This window comes from Neodiprion lecontei, chromosome 6 (assembly GCF_021901455.1).
Source record: "Neodiprion lecontei isolate iyNeoLeco1 chromosome 6, iyNeoLeco1.1, whole genome shotgun sequence".
NCBI classification, from domain to species: domain Eukaryota; kingdom Metazoa; phylum Arthropoda; class Insecta; order Hymenoptera; family Diprionidae; genus Neodiprion; species Neodiprion lecontei.
In genome coordinates, this window is record NC_060265.1 from 30,339,075 (window position 1) to 30,364,611 (window position 25,537).

General features: G+C 48.6%; 1 protein-coding gene across 7 annotated transcripts in view; it reads right to left on the reverse strand.

The window, feature by feature from the left end:
• The window catches only part of LOC107224420 (nucleolysin TIAR), a 310,510-nt gene that overhangs the window by 18,709 nt on the left and 266,264 nt on the right, over nt 1-25,537 (reverse strand). For all 7 annotated transcript variants that reach the window (XM_046744107.1, XM_046744102.1, XM_046744103.1 and 4 more), the window contains 2 exons: nt 17,730-17,805; nt 11,874-11,976 (listed from right to left, as the gene is read on the reverse strand). In XM_046744107.1, coding sequence (XP_046600063.1) covers nt 11,874-11,976; nt 17,730-17,805 — 179 coding nt within the window. The remainder of the gene's footprint in view (nt 1-11,873; nt 11,977-17,729; nt 17,806-25,537) is intronic.

Genomic DNA, 25,537 nt, shown 5'->3' on the forward strand with positions numbered 1-25,537 from the left:
ACGGAGAGAGAGAGAGAGAAAATCAGAGAGAGATAGACAGACAGGTGGGATTTGAGTAACGAGTGAGTAAACGAAGCAAGGGACCGGACGGTCGGCCGTTGGGTTTAAGGGACGGACGGCAGGCGGTGACGGCTGACGGAGAAACGTGGTAGCCTAGCTGGTACCGCGGATGAGAAAAGACGTAGAAACAAACGGCCGAGTAAACAAGTAAACGCACAGACAAACAAGCAAACAAACGAACGAATGAACAAACAAACAAACAGACGAGCAAACGAACAAACGGAGCGGTAAATAATAGCGCTTAACGGGGGTCCAAAAAAGGGGGGGGCCCAGACCAGGGGGTGAAACACATTCGCAGCCCTTATGCGGGGGCGCGAAATCGTCGCGGAACGATACCTGCGCGAAAATTACACGGAAAGTTTAACGGCCGGGGTTACTTTGCTCTCCTGGCAAGAAACTCGTAGGATGGGGATGGGGATGGGGGCACGTCTTTATTAGGGTTGATAATGTCTCCGCTGCTGAGCGCGCCTGTTTATTTCGTAGCGCAAGCTCGCTCTGTTTTCTTGAGATACGTAGGTATGTTTCACCGCGAACGCGACGCGACGTGCGGCCGTTCCGGCGCGGTCTAACCTCTCCCCCCCCCCCCCCCATACCCTCCTCCGCCCGTCTCGTAACCCTTACTTACCAAACTTCCGTGAGTTTCTATCCCCTACGGCAATAACGGAGACAATGGAAATAAACAATGTTTTAATGCCACCCCCGTCACACCGCCAAGTTCACCCGATTCAAGCCCCGCGTAGCACGCATGTAGCCTTGGGCCCAATTCGTAACAAGCTCGACGAATTTTCGGTACCGAAATTGAGGCGAGGTATTTTATTCAATCACAAAAGTAGAACTCAGTTTTGGCGTAACTCTGACATTTGTGTCGTTGAAGGTTTTCCACGTTCTTCGTTATTAATGGGAGTGAAGCAGGTATCGCAATCACGTGGGTAATTAGTTCTGAAAATTGTTATTTAAGTGAGTTGAAAACGGAGGTGAGTTGAATACCTTCGTGCCTTTTAAACCAGCCGATGAATTTATTTGCAGGTATACGTATATTATGGGTATGAAGCGTAAAGCTATTCTCGAGTGAAAAGTGGCGAAGGAAAAGTTTTATTTACCGTGAACAAACGTTCGCTTGAAAGGGTAGCGATGCAAATAAACGATTAAGTAGATTTCAACTCGGGGCTTTCATTCTCGTTGACATTTCACAGTCCGGGTCTCGCCGCAACCACACCTAGCCCGTAGGCAGGTGCTCTCTGACCCTACGATTCGTGAATTTCAAAATTGTTTCGCATCAGTTCTCTGTACAATCAATGCTCTTCAGACTTTAGCGGCTAAACATTCTATACAAAATATAACATATATATTTGACTCCTTGTTCCCACTCTTTAGCCTCCGTTGATGGCAGGGTCTCTAAATTTATTTCATCTTGACTAATTTTTTTTTTTTTTTTATCGATAACCTGTATTTGTTGCCGATATCGTGTTCAACCTATTAGCGAAAACTACTACCCGGTGGCTTTGTCGAGACAATTTAAGAGGTGGCATGCTAACCGCAAATACTCGGTTTGTAAAACCTGTTTAAATCGGTAAAGTTTTAAGTTCTAAACGTTGAAGTCGAATCGTCAGGATAAAACTGAAGGGACACATGATTCGAAAACTAGAAATCACCAGCAACAAGACTGTGCACTATGGGTTATTCTCAAAGAAATAGATTATTGAAATACATTCAGTCGTGACAAAGATGGATCGTCAAACGTAAATCAAATCATCGTTTCAATTTCGTAAGATAATTAGCCATTGTGCAGGAGGAATCTCGACAGAGTTTCTTCGCGAGCTCTACATGTATAGGTAGTCTCTTTCGCGAGAGTTGACGTTGAAAACGATTTCCGCACGTGGGTGTAATTTGATGAAAAATGAGAATATGTACGACGCTACGAAAGTGAGAGAGAGAGAGAGAAAGATGGAGAGTCGACGCGAAGCAGGTGAAACGTGCGACGACCAATTCGTCAGCAATTTGGTTAAAACGTTGCCGGTAATATCGAAAATGCTTACGCGACGAAGAGACGTAGGATAAGAAGGGATAAAAGAAGGAAGAAAACGTTTGACATATTGTCAGTTGGAGAATGATTTGACAAAATAGGTGCCTTTCATCAAACATCCCGGGCGTGACTTAGGTGGCACGTAAAAAGATGGATTCTAAAATATCTCTTGGGGTGTCGGGCTGTGCCTGTGTCGCATAAATCTTTTCCACCCCTCGCGCGAACCTGGATAACGGCCGCTTCATTCCCAGTCCGAAATTCTTTCACGCGTGGCTCGAGTTCCCGGTTCCCGGTTCCCGGCGCTATGACGACTGGGAAAAGAGGAAAAATACCGAGGAGAAATTTCACTCGGTGAAACCCTCAGCGTGAATCTCTATACGTACAGCGAAGTACACCCTGTATTATCGGGGTGAAGGACTTTCTCTCTCTCTCCAACTCTCCGCACTATCTGCAGCAAAGATTTGTGGTCTCGGCATAAATTGGGGCATATATTCACCCTTCCACTTTCCTAATAGATTGGCGCCCTCAATAAAGGGGTTGCCTTCGATGTCCCCTCCGCAACTCTGTGTTGTGTTCGTATTTCCACGTACGCAGGCCTGATTTGATACATCAAGGCACACAAGCCGTTTTCTATAACAGTCAAATAGACCGTGACAAGGTTATTCATACTCGGAGGACGTTGATATTCTATAGTCAATACAAACGTTTCCGTTCCGAAATATTTTCTCCGATATCGCGCACGATATATCAAACTGAGGTAAAATTTTTGAATAATAAATTTTTACCGAGACATGCAACTCGGAGAATAATATTCCAAACGTGATATTCTTAACCGTACGTATACAAATATACACGTCCAACGAGGGTGCGGAGGAAAAGAATAAAACTATGAAAAGCCCGTGCAATTTTTATCACCATCCTTTTTCTCCCGACGCGACGGGGAAAATAAACAGAGGGTGGTCACGCGTGTCGCCATTCTCCTTTCCTTTCCCCCCGACCCCTTTACGAACGGACTGATCGCCACAGCCGGGGGTCGGAGACGATGTCTAAAAAGCCCTCGCGACGGAGAACAACGTTCGGCACTCGATGGTGAATGGGGCGCCCCGCCGTAAGCCTACCGTCGATGTCGAGGGGGAGGGGAGGTCAGGAGGCGTCGGCTCTATGGATTTATACCGTCGATTCTCGGCCGGGCTTCTCTCCCGAGCTTCCGAATGCTTCTCGTCGCGGGTGGCTGCACCCCGTGTCCAGCAGCGGAGGCGCCCCCCGGCTACGCGGCTGAGTGGCTCGGGCGCCTTTTAACAGACTGGTAAGGATATTCGAGAGAGAGAGAGAGAGAGGAGGTGAGAGAAGGCGCGCAGAGGATCAATTTCGGGAGAGGAACGGAACGGCGAAGGGTTGGACGCCCCTGGGAACCGCGTGCCGTGTGCCGGGCTAATTATTCCAAGTCTCGCGGAGTGGTGTCATGCCTGCAATAATGCCGACGATGGAGGGATATTAACGACGGGAGCTAGTCGGCCCTCCGTAACGTACTTGGAACAAACGAGCCGCCTGGTACCAACTACGCAAAAACACGAAACTCGTAAAAGTATTGCCGCTTCCGCCTCCGTCTCTTCCTCATCCTCATCCTCATCCTCCTCCAGTCCCCTTTGACCCCGGTAAACAGCGTCGCAACGGAGTCCTTTTCGCCACTTCGTCCTCTTGACCGAGTTACTTTTCATCCCGGGGGAAGCGTTCAATGTTTACGAACGCCGCTCGAAGCCTCCGCGTGCGGGGACGTTGAAAGCTCGCGCAGTTCGGCCACCCCCCACATTTTTCGCCAGTGCTGCCGTCGCTGTTTCAACTACGACTATTGTCTTTCTGCTATACTTCTCAACCCGCGTTATAGATATAACAAGGGGAAGCAGGAAGCCGGACGATTATCGCCGCTTCGCGTTAAAGCGAGACCCGCCAAATCGCAAGTCTCGAAAAAACTCGATCCGGGGACCGTGATGAGAGTCAACGAATTAGGCCGAAATTAGATTTCCGGAATTCGGTCCGATCGAGTTAGCCTCCGACGTCAGCTAGCCGGGGGTGGGTTGCGCGTCTGTCCACCCCCGCCTCCGGCTTCGTCCCCGCCTCAAGCCCCGGTGACGAAAACTTTGCCGATTACGTCTCCCGCTTCTCACGTGTGTGCGCTCAACAAGCGCACACCGATGGAAAATTGAACGCGAATAAACAATACACTCGGGCCAACTCTCGGCTGACGATGACGACAAGCTCGCGACTGAACGAGTTCCTAAGTTCGAGTTTCCCGCTAGCTGCGAGGAGAGGAACTAGAAGCGAGAGCGGGATAAAGGGTGGTAGGCAGAGAGAGAAAGAGGTAGGGGGGGAAGGAAGGAGGACTTGGCACCGAGCAGGTGGCGGGGTCGTCGCTTTCCGTTGCGTAAGACCCTTAATTTAATATAATTTGCCTAATTTCATTGCGGGACGGGGACCGCGGTAGGCCCAAAGCCGGTTCCTCCGTAACGATTGCGCGTTATCCGCTTCCACCCCCGAGCTTTGGCCAACTTTGCACCGGGAGGCGGTAACCCAGGCCGGGCGACGACGGCGAACAATGATCACGGTATAGCCATAATTATCACGAGGCGGGTGCCGAGTCTTTCTCACTCTCGCTTGCACTCTCGCTCTCACTCGGCACGGCGCTGAGGGCGAGGTACGAAACGAAGGGCAGGCGCGTGTATCTGCAAGCTGCAGAGTCTGGCTTACGGAGTATCCGTAACCCAAATGTACCCGCCGACGTACGTCGCTATCCCAGAGACATCGTCGCTGCGGTGGCGGAGTTAATTATCCCGGAACGACGCGCCGGCATCGAACTACCCCCTCCGATCCAACCCTCCGTTGGCTCTACAGTTGCAAGGCTCGGTTCGTCGATTTGCCGGAAAACCGGCGAGACAGCTGACGAAGTATATATGAATAAGATGTAACAATTTCGATTTCAGAATAAATGGACTGAAAATTTGTACGTAACGCGTTAGGTATGTTTTCCGCAGGTACGATTGAAACTAAGCTAGGAGATGGAAGTGGATGGGTTGAATAAGCGGAAAAATACATTAACACGGAAGGAAAAATATTCTAGATCTTACAACTCCTGTGGTGAACGTATGAAGTGGAATTTTTTGGAGTTAAATGTACAGCAGTTGAGCGACGAGATCTGAACAGATCTACCAAAATTCATGCAGATTTGACTAGAAGAACGTGCTGTCCATACAGTCACCACGACTGGTGTAAAATCCAGATTATACTTTTTTTCCGAACGAATGGTATCCAAATCACGGCAGAACTGTTTCAAAGAATTTCAGAGTTCATCAGAATTGTTTATGCCCGTAACGCTTCTTCGTACCTTGGTCCGGTACAACTCAGAAACCGTTGGTCTATTTCCTGAATTCTTCCGAAATGTCTCCCAGAATTCACCATCCGCTGATAATAACCGATCACTGCGATCCAGTGGCGTGGCTATCTCATCGAGACTGTGCAACGATCTCGGATCTATGTTCGTGCGCGAAGGGTGAAGTATCGCGAAGTACCGGGGGTTCCGCAGCGAGTCGCGGAAGGGAAAGAAGGAAGCGGGAATAATTACACAGGCGTAGAAGTTGTCCGAGGGAAATGAGGGAATTACATAATTCACGCGTGCATGCATATACGTAAGGTACACAGGCATACGTATAACAGAGCCGGAGCTTTTTACAAAGGTATAGCTTACGGGCTTCGAAGCTCTTGCCGTCGTGACTGACAGTAATACCTACCCGCACCTACCTGCGGGGTCGTAAGCGCGCTTATCGCCCGATAAAAAGTTTCGCGAATGTTCAAATTTAGCCCCGGATAAGGCGGATGAAGGCCTCGGGGCAACCGGCGCGGCGCTGCCGCCTGGGTTAGGAATTATGTTATATTCTTCAAGAAACCACGATATAAATCCACGCCTACAGGGACTCGGTTTTATTTCATCGCCCGCTTCGTTCGTTTTCAGTTTCATTCCAGACTTCACCGCAAGGAACAAGAATCGCGCACGAGAGAAGAAGAATAAAATAGCGAAACTCAAAATTTTCCCACTTATATCGATAATAATCTGCAATTGTGGCGCTGCTCTTGAGCCGAAAATAATACGTTTCCCGAATAGCCCAAGGTTTATACGCAGGTAATAGGTGTCTCAGTCGTCGGAATTTTCCGACGTTATTTTATCATTCCGAGTAACTGTTTACCGATGTTTTAACCCCCTTGAAGTCGCACGCATCTTGGGTCTGACTCTGGTTCCTGGGGTTATTTTCACGCTGGTACCAAAGATACCGGAAGCCGATTGTTGACCTTTAATCTTGCAGGAAAGCTGCGATTCCGGTTCCTAACGCTCGTGGTTGTATTGTAAAAAAGAATTACAGATTTCGGTAAGCCAGCGATTGCCTTTTTTCTCGTAAGCATCGATTCCGGTAGAACGAAGAACGACTTTGCGCCAACCGCGGAATTCGATCACCTTCGATACCAGAATACGCATAAGTAAATGTTCGAGGAGTGCATGCATCGCGTTAATTGAATACGGCGTATAATTGTAAGTATGCCGAGTAATTTCATCCAAAGGTCGCAAAGATCTGCGGAATTTCTTCGAGCAAGCAAGAAGTCTCTTTGCCAGAGGATTAACGCAGCCGAGTAAGGGGGTTCCCAGGTTCTAGATTCAAGATTAAGCCGTCTCAATCAATCAGCCGTAATTACACGGGTGTCAGCGAGCCGTTTGATCCGGGGTCGACAATCGATACGCCGCGTGGCCGAACCGCGGGGTTTTCGCGTGCCTTGGAGGTGCAGGCAGAGCACCTCTACCGCCTCGACTGGCCCGGTTGCACGAGTGTCAACTCGACCTTGAAACGATCAGCGTCGAAAAGGCAGGAGACGACTCGCGTGAATCGGGTGCTTCCGAAAGCGTCCTCGCGAGACGATCGTTACCAGAGCTGGTTTTATCCTGCACGCGGTTATCGCGGCGGTTAACAGCGTGAAGGACACGAGATGGCCGGCCGTGCGATAAGGCGAATCTGACAAAGTGATGCGGACTGGAAGAGGGCAGCTTGGCGGTGTTGACGCACGCGTCGGTCGGCGGCGTCGAGACGCGAAGGACGAAGGGTCGCCGACGGCTGGAGGTGACGTGTACCTGGGAACCAGTCGATAGGCCGTGAGGCGCGACGTCGGCAGACTGAGTCCGACTGCATAATCTGCATGCGCCACGTGTGACGTGATACGCATTTACACAGGGGATTCTGACACGGCTCGACACTTACCCCGGTAAACACGGGCGTAACAAAGCCTGGTAATCGGCTAGGTATACATCATTCAAGATAAGTCGAGTAGCTCTAGGCCGCTTTGTGCGTTCCGCTTGAGTTGCGCATCGACCGCCTCGCTCGCTCGCCTTCCCGATGATGCGGACTTGTTCCGTAGAACGCGCGATGCGGACGCGTGGGTTGATCGGCTGCGAACACGTGGCAGCGTGAAAATTTTTTCGAACGATCCTCCGTTCCTGTCCATAGATGACAATTGTCCTTGGATCGAGTGGCAAAACGCGCTTCTCGCGAGTCGGAGATTGTGTAGAAGTATAAAGTGGGATGAAAACGGGTAGTGGAACACGAAAATCCACAACAGACCGTTCACACTACGAATTGTTGATAAGTTTTGGCAACAAGTTGCATTTCACGCCCGAACTTTGTCTCGGTTTTCCGTTCTATTTTCTCTCTTCGCAATCGTCGCCCTGCGGACCCCACGCACGTTCTACCTTTGTAAAGGCGAAGGTGTTTCGTTGCGGCGTGCGAATTACTCCGGGGGTGCGAAACTACCGACACAAGGAAAAGAAGCCACGCATGCAGACGTAGGTGTGCAACCCTGCGAACGATCGACCAGCCGGCCGCCTGCCGGCCAATTAGAATGGAAACCTAGTCGTATCGGGTGGAAGTTGGATATACGCGTGTAACCAGGGTTGAAACTGTCTCCACAGAGGGTGAAATATTATGGTCGATAACTGAGGGGGTTAGTTCCACCATTCGCTAAGTGATTGTCGAGCTTTTTCGATACACGCATTTACCGTATGGTCCTTATTTAGGATGTTGACAAATTTTTTTCGCCCTAGTCTCCAAATCAACATCAAATTATTCAAAAACAATTGCCTAATTGTTTCAAATTTTTATTTTGCGATCGAAGTTTCTTGTGGAAATAACGTGAGAAAAACTTTTTTTCTTAGTATAAATTTTATTGCAAGAGTAACAATGTTTCAAAAAATCTGTAACTGCGAGGTTTTAGTGAGCACTAGTGTTACTATCTGAAAAAATGCACATTATCGTATCAGCTAATCCAGACGAGTTGTACTTCCTCTAAATAAAAAGAAGTCAGCTTTCGAGGATTATTTATTATTTATTCCCATAAAAAACTTCGATCACAAAGCGGAATATTTTAGAGTTCGGGTAAGAATCTAAAAAAATTAGGAAATTATTTTTGAATTATTTGAAGTTGATTCGCGGGGTGGCGCGGAAAAAATTCGTCAACACCCCAAATAAGGACCTTTCTAAATACACATACCCTTGGTTATCATTATTTCTCGCTTCGCGCTGTCTTCCCTTTATTATTATTTATATTTTATGCTCCCGAACCTTACGCGACCAACTCTGCTCTCCTCTCCGCTTTCACTAACTAAACAACGAGAAATAAATCATTCCCGTCGATCGTTTCAGCGCCTATCTCTTCGCCGATAACCGACACATTACTGTCGGTTAAAGAGGTGAATAGGACTCGGGTTCGTGGGATCCCGGGGTTGAAGAGCCCCGCGGCTTTCCTCCGTTCATTGTCATCGCGGTTGATCGATCCTGGGATCCGAGGGGGCCGGGGACCCCCGGGTCGCGTATGAAGAAGGTCGATGCGGGGGGCCGGGTGATTCGGTTGAAAAATCGCGGGACGAAGCCCGGGCGTATTTTCAAGTGGTGTAAAATATTAACCCGCTACCCTTAAGAACCTCGTGGCGAATATGCCTCTAGTTTTTCGCCAGAGTTGCTACATACACACATATCTACACACATACGCATACACATTACGTACACGTGGGTATGCCTAGACGTCGGGGGCGGCAAGGTAAATTATTCTGAAATTCAAATCTGAAAAGGAAACGCTCGAGTAACGGGGGAATAATGCTCGGGTAACGCGGTGAAAAATGACGTACTGTGCACCGGTAACGGGGTTGAAAAAGAGAGATAAAAAAAAAACGCGAGAGAGCGAGGGAGAGCCGACGACCTTGGCGGCCCCGCGTGGCGTCGCGCTGCAGGTGGGTGCAGGACGCGAATCAATCTTCCACGGTGAGTCGAGCTGGACGAGACGGGGTGGGGGTGGGGGTGGGCGGGGGGTGGCTTTGCGAAAAAGTTATCCTCGGGAGCGTCGCGTCGAATACTAATTAAAGACTGGCGGAATGAAATTAGTTAGTTGCGGGTGACGGGGGCGAAACGAAGGGGGAGATGAGGAGAGCCGCTTATGATAATATAATAATACTTACTTAGCTCTGGGCGCTACCTCTAAGCTCATTATGCGTTTAGTTTGTAACTTGAATTGGATTCGTGCTTAACCCCCTTCCACCGCGTCCCGGCCATCCTTCGTCTTGCTCTCCTCTCGCGCCTTCGTCTTCCTCAACTCACCCCGTGAAAGCCCCTTCATTATATACCCGTACGAAGACCCGGAGAAGACTGCGTCAAGAGGAACTAGTTTCCAAGTGACACCTCTACGGATGGGTATCGCCGTGTATATTCTCCTTAAACCGCGATAGACTCCGACCATCACGAAAGTTTACGTTCTTTAACCATTTCCCATGCACATCTGCCACTCGCACTTTCCGCCACGTTCACGCAATCGCAGTGTTGTTCTCGAGGTTTGCTAATTTTTTGTTTTTTGTTTTTTGCTCTGCACCATCGTTCCTTTTTACCTCCGACCCCGAAGATGGAGGATCAAGATTTCGCGGAAGGTATTAGACACGAAGTGTCAGACAGGGTTGAGGGGTGGCTGTATAACGAGTCAGGAAAAGTGGAACTCATCTGGTACTAGTCCTAACTCCTTGACGCGTCTTCGTATCGCTGTGACACTACATGACGCGATGTGTGAATTGCGTGCTTTCCTAGTGTAAGTTATCAACAGAAAGCCACTCTGGTATTGGTATGTGCGAATTGGTTCGTCTACCATTCTGTATTCCCGAATTGAGTAAAGTTTTGACGTCTGATGTCTGATGGATTTCTGCGAAATATCGTAATCAGCCCAACGTTGACTCAGCGAATTAATGGGTGGCTGTGTATGGTTCATTTTTTTAGGGTTACATCACCGTGGCGCTTCGGCTTGAAACGACGAGACTTCGTATCGACTTCTCACCTTTAAGAGGGACACGCCACTGTAACTGCAAGGTGGTTGTCTTCTTGACGCAACAACGCGAAGTCCATCGTCACGGTAATTCTTATCGAAAGTATAAACGGTTCGTGCACCAATGAATTGTCTACGTTCCGAATGTAACAATCACTGAAAAATTTTCATCAAAGTGTTTCTTTCGATACAATCTTCTAGCATCACAGTTTTTATAGCGAGATAAAAATTGCTCACAAATTCCGCAAGTGATCATTGTAATGCACCAAACATTATAGTATCGTGATTCTTATTTAGTGATATTAGGAAAGATAAGATCATGTTAGGAGTTTCAACGACGTTCCGCGCCAAGCCGCGTTTCTTTATATTATAATCCGAATTTTGTTTTTTATCTAACTAATTTGGATTTTCTAACATAATATTAACCGTAAGTTATTTTTGAGATTGTACAGAGCTAGACTAAGTTATGAGCAACCTGGGTGTTTTACGGTACGACTGGCCTGTTGGGTTTGCCATTTGTCATTCTAGACATTAACCAGAAGGACCTTTGAGGTCCTTCAAGAGTTCGACTGACGATGCAGGACTCGTGGGAACGTGGTGGTCACGAGAAAATAATTCTTAATCACCCCTTGCAAGGAGGGATTAACCAATTCTTACAATCGCGTGCCTTACCATCCCCGCACGAGTCGTCTGCAAGAAAATCCAATAGTTTCAAAGAAAGTAACAGCATCGAAAAGAATGTCAAGACGACATTGCCTAAGCAATCCATCAAAAATACTAGTCCGTTACGGTGGCAAAAAATACGTAAACTTGCAGAACTTCACCTTTGTAAAACTATAAAAATACATCCGAATATCCACACAAACATCATTTTTTACATTCATTTAGACTACCTGTCTAAAAATGGCCTTGGTGGGCAGGAAAGAGAAATTTCTGATCCAAACCAGGCACCCTGAACAATGACGTGTCCCTTGAATATAAATCTTTAAAATGAAAGGGAACGTTCCGTTTCTACTTTTAATAGCGAAACTTCGCTTAAACGGGTTTATCACGATATTAATATCTTTTTCTTATGAACTTAGAAACGTTGGAGTGATTCAGTTTGACGTGCCACAATATAACGTTCAGGCATTACCGTATCGCGAAGAAACTTATAACTGATCGCATGAAAATAACAGCTTTCACAAATATTGTTTGAATAATTGTTAAGAATTCACAATAGTAACAAAAGTCGAAAAACGAGAGAAAAAAAAAAAACTCAACAGGAACAAGGAAGAAATCATACGGTGAATTATTATACTAACGGGCAAACAGCCAAGACTCGAGGTGTTGCACATGTACTAAAGGAGCACGGGAATCGAGGGGGTTCATTTAGACAATTGAATTCGTTCGATAATCCTACCTTCAGACTTTGGCGCCGGTGGTTTGCGGGTCGCCCAGTTGGTGCGGATGCTGCGACTCCCAAGCCACTGACCGTTCATGGCACCGATGGCGCTCTCCGCCTCCTGCAAAGCATAGAAACCAATGAAACAACCGTAACGCAAGTAACAAAGTCATTGCTAACACCGTTGTAAATTATTGTCAATTTACTACAAATTTACCGTAAAAAAGAGTTGTCAAATTCGGTGTAGCGACGTGAATTAATACACATTCACCTTGAATTTACGATAAAAATGTTTGTTGGTTTTACTAATATTTGTAACAAAAAACATAAAAAAGTAATTTGAATTTAATGTACTCTTTGCAAATCGATTAAACAGCGAACGTATGGGGAATTCACCGTTCCGAATACCAATGAAACTTCCAATATAGTGCAGGAGTTCCATAGAGAAATTTTAACAGCGTAACCCAATAACAAAAGTGAGTAGCGCGTTTCAATTCTCTCCGTTTCTAGCTCCGAGGTTGAGAGCGTCGCGAGTTGGTACGACTGTACGTGTATGTGTATCTGAAACGAGATCGGATCACGGCGTCCTCGCGACAAGAAACCGGCTTCCACCACCGAGATATACTTAATCCCCAGGAAGGAGTCCTTGAACCGTTCTTCCGGCGTCTTCGAGGCGACGCGCGACGCCGCGACGCAACGGTTCCCAAATCACCAAACGACCGCGGTTTCTCGAGTTGGCCCCACCACCCGTCGCACTAATCGCTATGTACTGTTCTGGCCAGACTCGCGGCCGATTTGCGGAATCGCGGACAAACGGCAGATTATCAGATCATCCCGGCAAGTTCGAGCGGAAGGAATTGCTCGACGCGGCAGCGAGGCGGGCTCGATTTAAAGGGGAAGTACGCAACGAGGTGACAATATTTCCTTTCCGTTTTGGCCGCGCTCCACGATAATCACGGAGTAAACAAGGAAAAAGGAGAAGGTGAAAGAACGAATTCTTCAAGCCAATTTCAAAGTGTTTCAAACCCGACTCAACGGAATTTAGATACAAGCTAATTGTTTCGCCCATGTGCTGACAACAGCCACCGAGTTTCGCAGCCTTGTTTACTTTCCATCGCGTTAAAGCGGTTGTGAAAATACAAACGTGATGAAAATTCCAAACTGGTGAACATCCGCAAGATTAGCGTTAAGACGATACTCTTCAATTAGAATTCGGGCGACGCGAAAAGCGTATTATCGGTTTTGTGTTCGAACTTTAACGTCACCCTCAATGACAGTTTCAATTTACTCTTGTTTGATCTAAGAAAAAATGCCTCAAACTCGTTTGAAATTGACGATGCAAAGAGGAACAAACCAACGGACCTGGTGATACAAATCAATAGACAAAGTCAACCGCAAGATTCGAGTACCTGGAGACATCGGAGATGCTACACAGCTACGTACGAAAAATCATTCTCAGTGCATGGAATACATGTCTGGAACCTTCTACCGTCTGAAATTACATCATTCCACAGTCCGAATGAATTCCGTGCCGCTTGCTTTATTCATTTTCTTAATAATGAAAACTGATCCCGCAGGGAGCTGCGGCTCTAGGATCAAATAAAACTTCTCAACCATCTACCTACTTCCGAAAATATACATATACGACAAGTAGCCAGTCTTCGTCTTATTTCTCGATCGAAATAAGAATCTTGACAGAAGCGAGACTGCTCGGACCACGTGATCCGTCCGAAAGGTTGCACAGCCCCGAGTAGATGGAAGTTAATTTTTCTGACACGGACCCCTCAAAGGCTGGTGATGCGTCCACGTGGTCGTTCCCTACGAGAAGGAAGGGTCTCTATTTTCTCGGTCGGTCACGCCGAGTTGCGTAAGAGGCAGGCGTATGTACGAAAAATATTCTCATTTCGCGGAGGAGCAGGGACGATACGGCCGTTGGCGGGGATGAATCGGAGGGGCTCATAACACGGGGCATCAACTTCGGGGTGTTTGTGTAACAGCGGGCAATCCAATACCGCGGAACGAAGCCCACGCAGCGTTCGGGACGTCGAGATATATTCGGTGAATTTTTTCCCCGCCCTACCCCCGCCCTCGCACGATTATTCCTTTCTCTTCTTTTTCTCATCAAAAATGTTTACACTGTTTGAAAAAAGGGCCTCAACCCGAGGCCCCCTCACCCCCGTAACTTACACATACACCACCTGCATGCACGGGGGGATGCGGCTCTTCGTCCCGCGGGATAAAATTTTTCCAATTCAAATTTCCATCCCGACTTATGACTCTGTATTTCCGCGGTTAGCCTAGATAGGATAGCCGAAAGCTGAGAAGCCGGGGGCCGCGGCACCGAGCCTCTTGACTCGAATCGATATTCCGCTTCTACTTCTACTTGCACTTCTACGTCTGCTTACCACTTCTACTTCTACTTCCTACTTCCAGTTCCACTTCCATTTCCACTTCCACCTCGACGAGCCCCTCGCCGCGCTGTGCCGCCCGAGGAGGACGTGCATCCCCCCCACCACGTATGGACGTGCCATGCATACACCTGTCTACACCGAACGAGAGCGCGGCTCTGCCTCCACCCTCCATCCCGTTATCCCGAGTAAGGCTCGCCTCCGTTTCGCTCGCTCATTGCCACCTTTCGATGTGAAAGATAAGGGTGGAAACCCCCCCCCCCCCCACACCAAAATATTCTGTCAAGATTCGCCAGCGATTGGTCAGCCTTCGAGCTCCCTCTGTCAACTGTCGCAAGTTAGCGGATTGTACCTAACGTAACCTGAGTTCTGAATTTCTCATCTCTCTCTTTCTCTCTCTCTTTCTCTCTTATCTTTTCCTCTACATTTCCAGGAAAAAAAAACGAGAATGGAGTAATCCTGCGGATGCGGGGAATCCCGTTTCCCGGAACGAGTAATTTCTCGTAATTCACTTGGTATATCTACAGAGCCGCGACCGAAGAAGTGACTGAGCCAATTAGGCATACTTATATTCCGAGTAGTATATATGTATATACATACATACATATATATAGATAGTATACCTATAGGTATACGCATATAGATCCCGAGGGAAAAGCTCGGGCGGATTTAAGCCGGGGAGGAGCGAGCTTTTTGCCGTAGCTAGACGCGCGGGACGGGGTATAAAACTTTTTAGGAAATTTCTCCGGTCTCGGATTCGATTTAAAAAATTATAGAGGACGGGCGATTCCGCTAAACCGGGTCCCACCGCTCGGGATCCCCTTTAAGATCGTTCGCGGACGGAGCAGAGCGCGCGGCAAGGCCGATCCGTTATGGTGCGATCGATCCCGGAGCGACTGCCGACCTCCTGTCCCTGCCGACGAATCAAGTTTCATTTAAACCGAACCCTCCTGCAGCCCAGGCTCCGAATGCCTGGCAACTGTAAAACCTCGCCACGACGGACTGCGAGCGGATCCTCGCGCCAGGCTCGTAAGGAATTACTAGGTGGGTCCAGGCTCAGGGGTTGAACGTCGAACCAGAAGTTACGGCGGGCCGAATTTTTCCTCTTAAAATGTGCCCGTGACGGCGGTGATCGAGAGAACCGAAGTAGCCTTTTGAAATTGAAGATTCGCCAAGTGTCTCCGGACACCTACGCACCTACCTTTTATACCTACCGGTCGGTGAATTGTAATTTCTCAAATCACGGGGGGAGGGAACGCTACCGCGCTTTAAAGAATTCTCTTAAAGTTTTAAGTTTGAATAGCTCCTCTGACCTAGAAACCATGATAAGTATAATAATTGTCCGAATGAAAGCACGTTCGCTTCAATATCTTCTTTCACCGTTCACGAGGGATTACCTCATGCCACCGGGAGAAGTATAAGAAGTAAAATAAAAAAGTAGAGGGAAAAAAGAAACGCTTGCACATTAATGGGAACAGCAGGATCAGCCGTCTCTCCCGGGATCGCGCGGACGGCGGAGCGTTTGAGATGAGCTGGTTAACAATGAGCGGGTATCGGTGAAGCGGTTAAAGGAGCCGCAGGTATAACATGATCGAGCCGAGAGAGCGAGAGAGAGAGAGAGGATCCATCCGACTTTGAACCGCACGTGAGGCACGTCCGCAGTTTCGCGATGTTACACGGAAGCCGAATGAGCATCGGCGAAGGAGGAGGCTCGCCGACGTTTTCGCCGCTTGGGACGAAGCAGCGTCCAAGAAGCGGCGTCTGCTACGACGCCGGCAGTCCTGCCGGTGCTGGTAATCTCGGGGCTGGTGCAGATGCCAGTGGGCCAGATCGATAGGGCATTAAAACGGACGAGACGAGACGAGACGAGACGAGACGAGACGAGACGAGACGTCTTCCACGGAGCGGTAATAGTATCTGCACAGACCGCAGACTCGCGGTAGCCCCGCGCCGTGTCGACCCAGGGTGCAAACCCCAGGGGTGAAAAGGGGTGGAAAACGGGTGAGAGACGCGGCCCCCTCACTCCGGGTGGCAGCTGTAGATCTGCGGTGATTTACGTCGCGGATTTTTGGCCGCGAAATGGGAGAGCGAGAAGAAGCTCCCGCAAGGGGGACCGGGCTAATAAAACCTAAGAGATAATGCCATCTCGGAGAATGGCGTTGTAAAATATAAAGCCAAGTTTCGATTGGAAGTCGGGCGATCGGAACGGAGGACGAGCAGCTCCGTGGTAATACTTAATGGGCCAGGGAGGAAGGGAGCTTAACGCGCGACACTGGCTCGGATCCTGATATTACCCACCAAATGCACCTTGTCCCTCCTAGTTAAAGATGGCGATGATAAAACGGCCATGTTAACGACACCGTAATAATAGTTGTATGATCATGCCAGACTCCTCATCCTGCACCGCAAGTCGTCGCAACGGAAAATCAGCTTGTTACGGCCGCGGATAGCTTTTGCGGAACCTTTGGTCTGGGCCCATCGATGTATTCGGATGTGAATCTGTTTAGTGGCGATCGATCGAGATTTGACACTCGTAACCGGAAAATCCGATCGATGTACCTTTGGACCATGCGGCTGATTAATACAAAGAGAGACCGTTTTGGTAACGTATTTTTAACAAATGTGGTCAATTTCCGATCTATGAAGAATGTTAGGGATGCTTCGTTTTTAAAAACTGCAGTGGCTTATGGCAATTTTTAGTATTAATCACGGTATGGATCAGTTATTGAGAAACGGATGAGATCGTTCGGTAGATTCTTCAAAAATAGAAATACCGAACAGTCGGCTCCTTTCCTCTCCAGTTTCTTTCGAAATTGAACACGGATCGCGATACGGTGCCGTAAAAATGTACGGATAAAGTGGGACGGATCGCCGAGCTGATGAACAGTCCTCTTGAGCGTGAGTACGAAGCAGATGAAAATGTTCAAACAAGTCTAGTTGAACAGCCAACACTAGTCCCCGTCGAGTCTAGGAGGTGGATAGGTACTCGGAGCTTTCAGATCTGAAGTGTACTATGAAAATTCATGAGATCTTAACTCGGTAACAGAGCCAATAACGAGAAATTAACGGGCCTCCATTTGTACGGAGGAAAACCTTCGGTGTTTGAGGGAAATACAGCACGGTATTCGGTTCGCCGATTCTTGTCTCGGATAACCGCGTGTCAGCTCGCGGCCAATTTAAGACGCGAGTCAAAGTGGGACGCACAGCTCCGAACAAGCCGGGATCCAACCGCCGTGTAACAATTACGCAGATCTGCTAAGGCGGACGACGCTGAAGTGAGAAGGGGGTGAAGAGACCGAGCGAAGGATAGAAAGATAGAGAGATAGAGAGAGAGAGATAGAGGGGTAGCGGGTGAAGGGGCGAATCGATCCGGGTTTCCACCCCCGAGATCGACGTCAAATCGACTCCCCAACGTTTGATTTCTCAATCCCGCCTCACCGCTTACTCAATTATTTACTTTACTCACCGCTTTTTTAACGAACGAGACGAATCCATATCCTTTCGACTTTAGCGTCTGGGGATCCCTTACCACTCTGCAGTCTCTGTAACACAAATAAAAGTTCAACGATTATTAATCACCTCATTGAAAATGTTCTCTTTCGCTCCTATCTATTATTGTTCCATTCCGCAATAAATAGAGTTTGGAAACGGAGGGTGCTTCCTTGTTTCCTTTCTTCTTCAAGCTCGAAGCACCGAACGACGCGCGTTTTACAACCGCTTGAAATTTACTTTTACACCCTTGTACACAGCCCGGCTTTCCTCAACGCCCGCAATTGAAGTTGGGCAGGTAATGGACGACTCTGTACGTAGATCGAGCGACACTAGAGCAGGCTTGGTCTCGGCATGCGACTGGGGGGAAAGCCAAACGGTCTCCCGATCGCCATCGTTAAATCGATCCGATCGGGAACAAGCGGTAACTCTGGCAATTTCTCCGGGGCGGCTACCCCTTGCCCGAAGCTAGACCGCTCCGCTGCCTGGTCGGAGCGATGCCGAGCATGGGTCTCGTAAAAAAACCAATACATTTGGCGCGATTGAAGGAGCCTCTCCGAGATCTTGATGGGACGTAAAGCTCCGTTAATTGTCGACCCGTCTCTAACCCGATCTTCCGGGTTTCAGCGCTCGGGACGCGCATCGGCGTCGCCAATCCTCCCAACAAAACAGTACCTACCTACCTACCTACCTACCTCTCTTTCGAAATGCCAACTGATGCTTCCCCATCTATTGCACTGTTTTATGACCGAGCGGAACAATTCCATCGAGACTCGTCGAGTTCTTTTCTGGGAAGATTGAAGATTGGTTATTCGTGACGTTTTTCTAAAGAGGATCCACGGTTAGCAGCCCTACCGATCCTGATTTCGCCTCTGCTTTCTAGTTTGCCAATACGCGACCGCTGTGAATGCGATTAACCACGCGTGCTTTCCACGCGTTATTCACTCTTCGTCAAAAGTTTGACCGAACCTTCTGCGTGGGTTATGGAAACCCGTGTTCTCCGGTACGGTAACATTGATTATTCGCAGCGGTGGGTGCTCGCTGCGTAGCTGAAAGTTTCATGGGAACTTCTTCGCATGTATGTATAAGCCGGTGAACTTGGTGGCAATAATATTTCGGCTCTCCGCGGGTGTTCCGCTTCCTCTCTACATCTCGTTGAAAATATCTCGCCAACTTATTCAGTCAACACCTGTTACCCCCAACCCTCTGTAATATGCCTAAGCGGGTATATTTCAGAACTATAGAAGCAATGCAGTGTTAAGCGACTATACAGTGTTCCGGTAGGTACAAACTAATCTCAGAGCTATCAACGCGCTTTCCGGAAGTCGAATTATTCGCGATATGGCCTCGACCGATCTTCGAACTCTCGCGCAAACAACCCAACTTCCTTCATTAGTCAGACTATTTCTTACGTGACTTTCGCCAGTCGTGCAAAATTCGATTGTCGAATTTCCAAAGAATCGCAGTCATCGTTATCGGAAGGACGTAGAACTGGGTTCGAAACGGCGCGACGTTTGCGCAGATATATTCGTCGGGGTGTAACGACTTGATGTCTTCAGTTAAAATTCTTCGCCTGGAGAATTCCGCGTGTGAAATTTGCGAATCGCAACGTAATTTGCAAAAGCGACTCAACTCGGGAACAACTCGGCCTTGAATTGCGGAAGTTGGTGACCCGTGTCCCCAGCTCCCGGAGTTCCATCTCGAGTGGAATGGTCTTTACCGCCGTGGAAGCGCTGGGACGTCGCCGGGTGATTTCCTAGCGCAAATTCATGGGGCCCCCAGCCCCTTTTCCCAGCTCGGTCGTTTCGCAGCGCTGGGCGATAAGCATCCGTCCACTTTGGACCCGCGAGCTAGTGCCGAAGCGATTCAGCCGAGGCTTCGAGCAGCTCCGGCCACGCTGCTCGAGTATCTATATGGCGCGTAATCGATAGCGGAGAAGCCTAGCTGGATGCAGAGTTGCGACCACGGTGGTAAAAACAGAAAAGAGGAACGGGGACCGAGAACCCCAGCAGGGGGAAGAACGAGCTCTGTGCTTCAATTCGGCCGTTTGCAGGATCGAGGCGTGATCGAGATCGATGCCGTCCGGTGAATTATTAAATCGGGAAATTTATCGCGTCGATAACCTATCCGCGTTTCGTATTAATTTACGATTCCGGGAGTAGTAGGTGCAGGACAATCGGTTCGCCGCCGACGACGGTGACACGTGCCGATGGCGCACTCTTCCTCTTCCTCTTCCTCCTCCTTGCTCCACACGGCGAATCGGCAAACTTCTATTGACCATTACTCACAGCGAACTCGCGGCCGACTTGCATCCCCGCTGCACCGGCCCCTTTGATTAATAGCGCTAATTTGTCCGCCCGTTGTACGCCGGCGAAACAGCGCGTCTACAGAGACGAAGGTATTAACGCGCTTTACCCTTACCCCGGGTGGAATTGCGACGCAGACGCTGCTTGGCCACGTCTACGCTCAGCGCACTTGCCCACCGCCATTCTTTATGCACCCCCGCGAAATGCCCGGGCAGTTCTGTTCCTTTCTCGCGATCATCGTACGTCCCTCACACCCGCGCTCTGCGGAGCTCGTTTATCGCTTTCCCTCCGTGAGACGCGACGGCACGGATTTTGGTAGCATATGAAAAGCGCGGTCAGTCCAACCACGGTCTCAACCCTCTGTCGAAGCCTCGTTTTTTACTTACTAAATTTCGTTTTAATTTTCCTAATCCTTTCGGCACGGAGATTGGGAAACTTTGAACGGTTTTCTCGACTCACGCGTTTTATTTGTCCTTAACGACCCCGAATCGCTTTTTACTCGTCATTTCATCCACGTCCGACGTGACAACGCTAGACTGTGAAATTCGTCGTGTAACGTGCGAGGGCAGGAACGGTTTCTAATTGAATGAAACCACCTTTCCAGGTCGTGGATACAACACGCGGGTTGGAATGATCACGGCATCGAGCCGCGCCTCGGGTGCACGAGAATTCTAGATAGGCAGGCAGATAGGCGTTGTTTCGCTGCTAGGTGAGCTGCAGGCGCGGTGCATTTAATTGCCATTAGACCGCACGAATACGGCCTGTCCTCGCGTCACGCACGTGTTACTGCGTTTCGCGTTCCGCGGGGCTGGCAGAAAAATTAGCATCACCCAACGTTTGTTTTCTATGCCGCGTCATTTTAATACATCATATGAATTTTCGCTTCTGAGTTACCCTCTCATTATTCGCTACATTCACTCTCATTATTTCGCCTTAATGCCTTCCCTCGTCAGTGGTCAACCGCGTCGGAGGGAAAGAGAGAGAAAGGGAGAGAGAGAGAGAGAGCGGGCTTGAATTTCCTCTCGTTTAATGGAGCTCGAGAGTTCCGAACTGCAGTAGTGATCGCGAGTCTCGAATGCAGCGAAGAGGAAACAAGGCAAAGAACAAGGGCGAGAGATATTTCGCGAGGAATCCGCACCGAGCGCGTTTCAACAGCGCCTGCAGCTGTAGACGCCGTGCAAAATATTTTACTGCAAGGATTTTGTAACGCCCTGCAGGTAGTACGAAAGACGCACCTCAAATGCGGCCCGAATTGGCAAAATCGCGTGTCGTCATGTCTCCGCTGGTGTTGTATAGACATCGTTCGGTCTGGTGGGTAGGGGGAGGGGGGGGGGGGGGGGGGCGACGTCGCCGCCTTTCGAGAGACGCCGCAGCTCATTAATAACGAGCAAAGGAGAGGGGGGAAGAGAGGAGGAGAAATCCGAGGTGGAAAGAAAAAAGAAACACAAGAAAACGAAAAAAGAAGTGAAAGAGAAAGAGTAAAATTGAAAAAAAAAAAAAAAAAAAAACGACGAACCGACGAACGGAGGGAAAACCGTCAGCAGAAAAATCTTTGTGTTGAAAATCTTGCGGGGGTATCAGATAAGCGCCTCGCCCTGCAGCCGGAAGGTGAAAAATGTTCAGTTGGGCCCCTCCGCCGAACGTGGGTTCATCAATCTCCTCCCTAATAAACTTGGCAAACTGTCAGCTCGCAGCTCGTTCGCTCGTTTCGCAGAGACGCTGCTGCCGCTTCTACGGTCGCTCGATGCTCGCCTTTGCACAAGGGTGGCGACGAGGCACGGCCTTCGATCCTCGCCGGATATCCCTGAGTACGCCGCAACGAGCGACGGATAATTGTTCGGAATGGCAGCGATTCGACGCGGCCCCCTTTCGAGATCTAGAATCCGACTTGTGCCCGGCTCCTCGAGCCTGGCTCGCACGCACTTGCCAGGATCATCAATGCCGACTCAAACTACGAGGGTCCGAGACTTGATGTCGGATAGTCCGGAATAGCGGCATGCCTTCACCCCCTCGAAACCGACGGTCGTCGAGACTGATGTGACGTATAAGTATGCGGCAGGGTGGACCGGGGCGAAGTGGAGGAGGTCAAAAATTTGATGGAAAATTTTTAGATGGTTTTCGGAGGGGTTTGTTTTTTTTACGCCGTCCGAACACGTGTCACACTTTGAGCAAAAGAAATCTGTTCTTGATGGTGGAATATAATTGACATTTATCAGTGAACAGGAAAAGCAGAATGTCGTCTGCTTTTCTTGACTGTCCATTTTCGCCCAAATCTTCTTTAGGTACTCTGACGCACTTGGAACCCGATTTCAGCAGTACCTATACTTTGTTTCGTGAAGGAATCTTGTGATGAAAAATTATCAGGATTTCAACAATAATTACAGACCGATGACTAAGAATTCTATTTCTGCGATGGACTGACAACGAACGTAGAGAAGTAAAGAAGAGAAACCAATTTTGAACGAAATAAAATTGTCCGCTTTACGAAAAAAAGAAATCACTGCGCGTGTCTGTTGTATTTCAAAAGCGATGACAGAGCTATTGGGTAAACACGTTTGCACGTAGATATTTGATTTTCTTGTTTAGCGCCTAACCACAACTTCGTCCCAACCCTCACTTCTCAGTTGGGAAATCCGAGAATTTCCTCAAGAGATTTTAAAATTCGAAAAACGTTGAGATTGACATTCACACAGATATACGTATACATATTACCGAAGAGCGCGGGCGTACAGCGTGGTTAAAACGCGACGGTGTGAGAGGATGAAGTATCAGGAACGAATTCGGTTAAAAGCCGGCTCACCCTCCGCAGAGAGCTTTGCGCGGAGCTTGACTATGCGCCTATAAATACACTTCTTAGCTCGGCGAGTAGGTAGACGTGTGGGGGGGGTGGGTACCGAAAACGAGCCACCCCTGCATCCGCAGCCGAGCGGAGGCTTTCCGCCGGTTGCTGGAGGTGAGCTAACCGAGCGTGTTATCGGGTTTTGCTTTTGTGCGAAAGCCCAGTCAGGGACCAATAAATACGTTATTAAAATTACCATAACCCGCGCCCCGTTCCCTTCACCCCCCCCCCCCCCCCTCCCACCCTTTCCGCCCCCGTTAAAATGGGGTATTTTGCAGTTAATTTTCCGATATCTCGGTAACAATCTCGGTTACAACGCGGGTAGTTAACCCTTTACGTATACAGAGCCTATATCGCCCCGTGATTTCCACCCTCAACCCCTAACTCTGGCCTCGATGTCGTTGCCGCGGGAGCAGAGGCTCCGTCACGCGGCTTATACGCGCGAGACATTAATAACCGGCTTAAATTACGGAAAATTCGAAATACGGTCGGAGAACGGAAATTCACTCGGTCTTCATGATCATGCTGACAAATTCACAAACTTCCCTCACACACTTACGTCGTAATAAGTATAAGCCTCTCCCTTCGCTCCTATTTACCCGCCAACCTCGATCGAGAACAGCCAATTGTCACCACCGCCTAGGATTTACAATAAAACTGTACCAAAGGTGGTAAATGGTAGGGATTGATTGACCTTCTTGTTGGTGCGTTAAAAATATTCTCAAAATATTCTCGAGAGCAAAGCCCTTGGGAAACTTTCTACAGATTATGGAATATTGCTACATCGAAGATCGATTAGGTTTTCTTCCTTTTCTCTTCCTTTTTTCTCTCCGCATGCATTAGCGACGGAGACCCTGATTTCGCATGATTGAAAAACATGTTCAAGTTAGTTTTCTCGTTAGCAAAGTTTTGACATTTTTAGCAAAAGTAAAGAGAAGAAAGAAGGAAAAAGGAGGAAGAAGACGCAGAATAAAAAAAAAAAAAAAACGAACATAAAATAAAGTAACAACGACATTAATCAACTCTGATAAGAATTTCATGACAGACGAGTCGGAGAAGCGAACTTGTTTTCAAACGATCTCGACGAACGTTATCCGAGATGTAACTTTTATTTTAGATTTGTAAATGATCTAAAAATACGAGAACAAAAAAAATCGACGAGATTTTTCCTCCGGTTCCCTCACACTTCACCGGGCCTTACCCGTCAACGACTGTGGTTATTAAATATGAGAAAGAGAAAATACGCAGCGAATTAAAACCGCGGATGTTTGGCTCTCCCCTGCCAATTTGGGGTACGAGGTTGCGGCGGGATGGGCGGGGGAGGGGGGGGGGGCGGAGTTCAAGTATATTTGCGGAGGTCTCGGTCGGGGGCAAGCTCGCGCAGAGCGGGAATACGCGATAATAAAGCCCTCCGGTATTTCTGTACGGTTCTCGCACGTTTCGCTCACCGAAGAGCAAAAGTTTTGCGCGGGTTGTAAACGCTGATTGCACTTCTCCCTCACCCTAGTCCTCGTCGACGTCGACGTCGACGTCACCCCGCCGCCCTCGCCATCGGTCGCGTCGTCGAGCGTCGAGCGGAGTCGCGGGCTCTGATTACACGCTCGATACGCTCGCGGCTCGTCCGTCCCTCGCGTTATTACACCAAACGCAAATACTCCCCGAGATGCGATGCACGCAGGATTTCCGCTCCTCGCTACACTAACCTGACCAAGTACACCGGGTAAGTATTATTTCACCGAATGAGCGCGTATTTATATACCTACTCCACCATTCCACGCTCCGGCGACGCCGAAGCCGCGCGACCCGGATTTTGGGACCTTTGCCAACTCCCGGGGGTAAATTATTTTCATCGAGAAATCCGAATGTACCGAACAAGTCCGGTAATCAATGTAATGGAATACATGCTTTCACCCTCAATTGTCGCTGGTGCGAAGGGCGATGATTTACCGTTTTCAACCCTGCGAGGTCCGATGATGCAGGTGAGATGTGTTAGATGCGATTATTTCGCAGATCCTCGTTACAGGCTTCAGATAAAGAAAGGAGTAGCTAGAAGACGAGACGCGAGAAGGAAGAAAACGAAAGAATTTAGAGGCACCTCCAAAATTCGAGGTACTCGTTTTTCGATTCGAATAACACGTTTACTCGCGTCAATTTTTCATCTACTCCTTTGCTTTACCAAAAAATTAAATATGGTCGACTGAAATTTAAAATTCTATGTAAGAAAACTTGACCTGAGAGGAAATCTGCTTGCTTCGACTGCACGGTAAAAGAAAAAAATTACGGGAGCTTGAAAGTACGAAATAACAACAGATTCAGACTCTGGAATCGAGATTCCATCTATGATAGAAAGTGCGACGTACAGGAGTGTTGAATTTCGGACGCGAAGCAGAATATCTGAAAGACACGAAAACTAAAGATAGGGCAAAGAATAGAAGGAAAATACATATTTTTTCCCCCCGTCCCCTCCGTGATGTTCCTCGTCTATCACGCGATACCCTGCATCATTTCGCGTGACGTGACCATGAGAGACGTGTACAGAGCGTGTCGTGCGAGGGCGGCTAATATCCCAGCTTCGTCAAGTTCCGGAGGATATCACGGGGCAAAGGCGAGGGTCTGAAGGGGGCGGATGAGGGTGAGGTG